Source organism: Telopea speciosissima, chromosome 6, assembly GCF_018873765.1.
Source record: "Telopea speciosissima isolate NSW1024214 ecotype Mountain lineage chromosome 6, Tspe_v1, whole genome shotgun sequence".
In the NCBI taxonomy this organism is placed as follows: domain Eukaryota; kingdom Viridiplantae; phylum Streptophyta; class Magnoliopsida; order Proteales; family Proteaceae; genus Telopea; species Telopea speciosissima.
The window spans coordinates 61,880,760-61,882,725 of NC_057921.1; the positions used below are offsets into that span (position 1 = coordinate 61,880,760).

At 40.8% G+C, this 1,966-nt stretch overlaps 1 protein-coding gene across 1 annotated transcript; it reads right to left on the bottom strand.

Moving 5' to 3' along the window:
- Positions 1-268: 268 nt before the first annotated feature.
- Positions 269-1,748, bottom strand: LOC122666022 (protein PSK SIMULATOR 1-like). The gene has a single exon (XM_043862138.1). The coding sequence runs from the start codon at positions 1,746-1,748 to the stop codon at positions 357-359; it is 1,392 nt and encodes a 463-aa protein (XP_043718073.1). The 3' UTR covers positions 269-356.
- Between the last annotated feature and the right edge of the window lie 218 nt (positions 1,749-1,966).

Genomic DNA, 1,966 nt, shown 5'->3' on the forward strand with positions numbered 1-1,966 from the left:
GAAACTTTGAATGTTTAACCTTAGATTCTCACTGTTGCATTTTTCCTGCAACTCACAGAGCCATGCAAAGATAACTGTCTAATTAACTAACTAAATCAGAAAATTAAGCCCATAAAATGGTGGTTAAGAAATACACATGAAATGCTATTTACATATATCTTCTTCTTCTATATTAAGATATACAGGTCAGGGTTGGCAGGAAAACAAACTCCCATTAATCTAAAGCAAAGCAGCTAACAAGGAAAAGGAAGAAAAGAAGGGGAGTAAATAAAGGGGGGAAAATGGATGAACCAATCCATATAAAACTTGAAGGGAAAAAAAAAAAAAGAAAAAGGAAAAAGAATCATCCTCAGACCTCAACCAAATGTCTGCAATTTCTGTAAGTTGGAGCATTCCAACAAAGCCTTAGAGCTCATCTCTCTTTCATATCTCCATATATAATTCAGACCCACAAGAAGCTCTGTAATGGCAGCCTCAGTCTTTGCTTGATTTGCGAAGTATAGTGTCTGAAGAAGAAGAACATTTGTCTTTGGTATCAAATTCTGCTGCTCAAAGCTACGTTCATTCTGCCACTTAATCATGTTATGAGCCAAAGGTGATAACCAACCCAAGATCCTCCCTAGTGCTTCTCTCCACTCTCCGGCAAGCACCGGATCATTCGCCGAGAATCCAACACCTCTCAATCTAGCCCTCAATGACACTCTAATACTTGTAGGCAGCATGGCATAGAGATCATCCCTTGCATCAACACCAACCAATTGTGGTGATCTGATCATCTTCTCTATCACAATAATCAAATTCGAGTAGTGTAGAGCTAGAGCTGCTGCTCCTAAGGTACTTGGTGGTGGCTTAAGGAACCTGTTCTGATTGATCGGGTCATCTTGCTTGTTCACCTTGTCATGATCAAGTTTAGATGCTTTCATCGTCAAGGTTTCTGAAACAAATTTACATGTAGTAGTAGTTTCAGAAGGGTAAACAGTGGCTGATACAGAGAGGCTTCGAGGTAGACAAGGGCCATGGATCGCTGGTCCAATGCCAAACACAAGCTTGATTCTTGCTAGAACAGTGAACACTGATCTAGCAAGTATTAAAGTGACAGTATCAAAGCTTCTCCCCCATAAAGAAATCTCTTTTAAGTGCTTCACTTCTTGTTTGTGCCAGAAGAGCTTCTGTTGGAGATCAGCTATCTTCTTCTCTTTGACAGTGTCGGTGCTTTGCATTAATTTCTTCAACCCATGCTCGATTTCTGAAACCTCGTCCATCTCTTTATGAAGATTCATAGTTAGTGTCACGTACCGATCCATCTTCTTTAGCTTCAATTCCATCTCTTTGCAGCTTAACACCCACCCGTTTGGGTCAAGGCCTCTGCTGGAGAATTCTTCGAACATGTGATGGAAACACTGGAGACCCACATCGTCTTTGCAATGTTTGCTCACCCTGGACACGGATTTGGCTAGAAGCCTTAAATTCTGAACCATTTCAGCACAAGCAAGAGATAATAGGAAAGCATCATCGTTGGACACGATTTTGCGTACTCCTTCAAGAGAAATGGATTCATGGCGAAGACGACGGATGTTCTTATCTGAAAGGGATTGCCAAAGATGGATTAGCTTTGACATGAGACCCGCGATCTCTAAAGCTAGAACACGAACGTTAGATTTCTTGGTGGAATTTTTGTGTAATTTAATTGTGTCAAGACCATTTGAGACAGCGATCTTTACCTTAATTAGCCATGTCTCGAGAGCCATGGATTTGAAGAATAACAGAAGAAGAAGATGGGAAAAGAAAAGGAAGTGTTTGGGGTGATGGGTTGATGGAAGAGTGAGAGAATTTATGAAGCAGAGACGAAGAGAAGAGAAATAATTGAAGAGTAGAGTTGCAGAGTTAAGGGCAAAAGAGGGGTTATAAGAAGCTCGTGGGATGTTCCGTTGAAAGCTTTTCAAATGGTCTTCAGAGAGAGACCAAG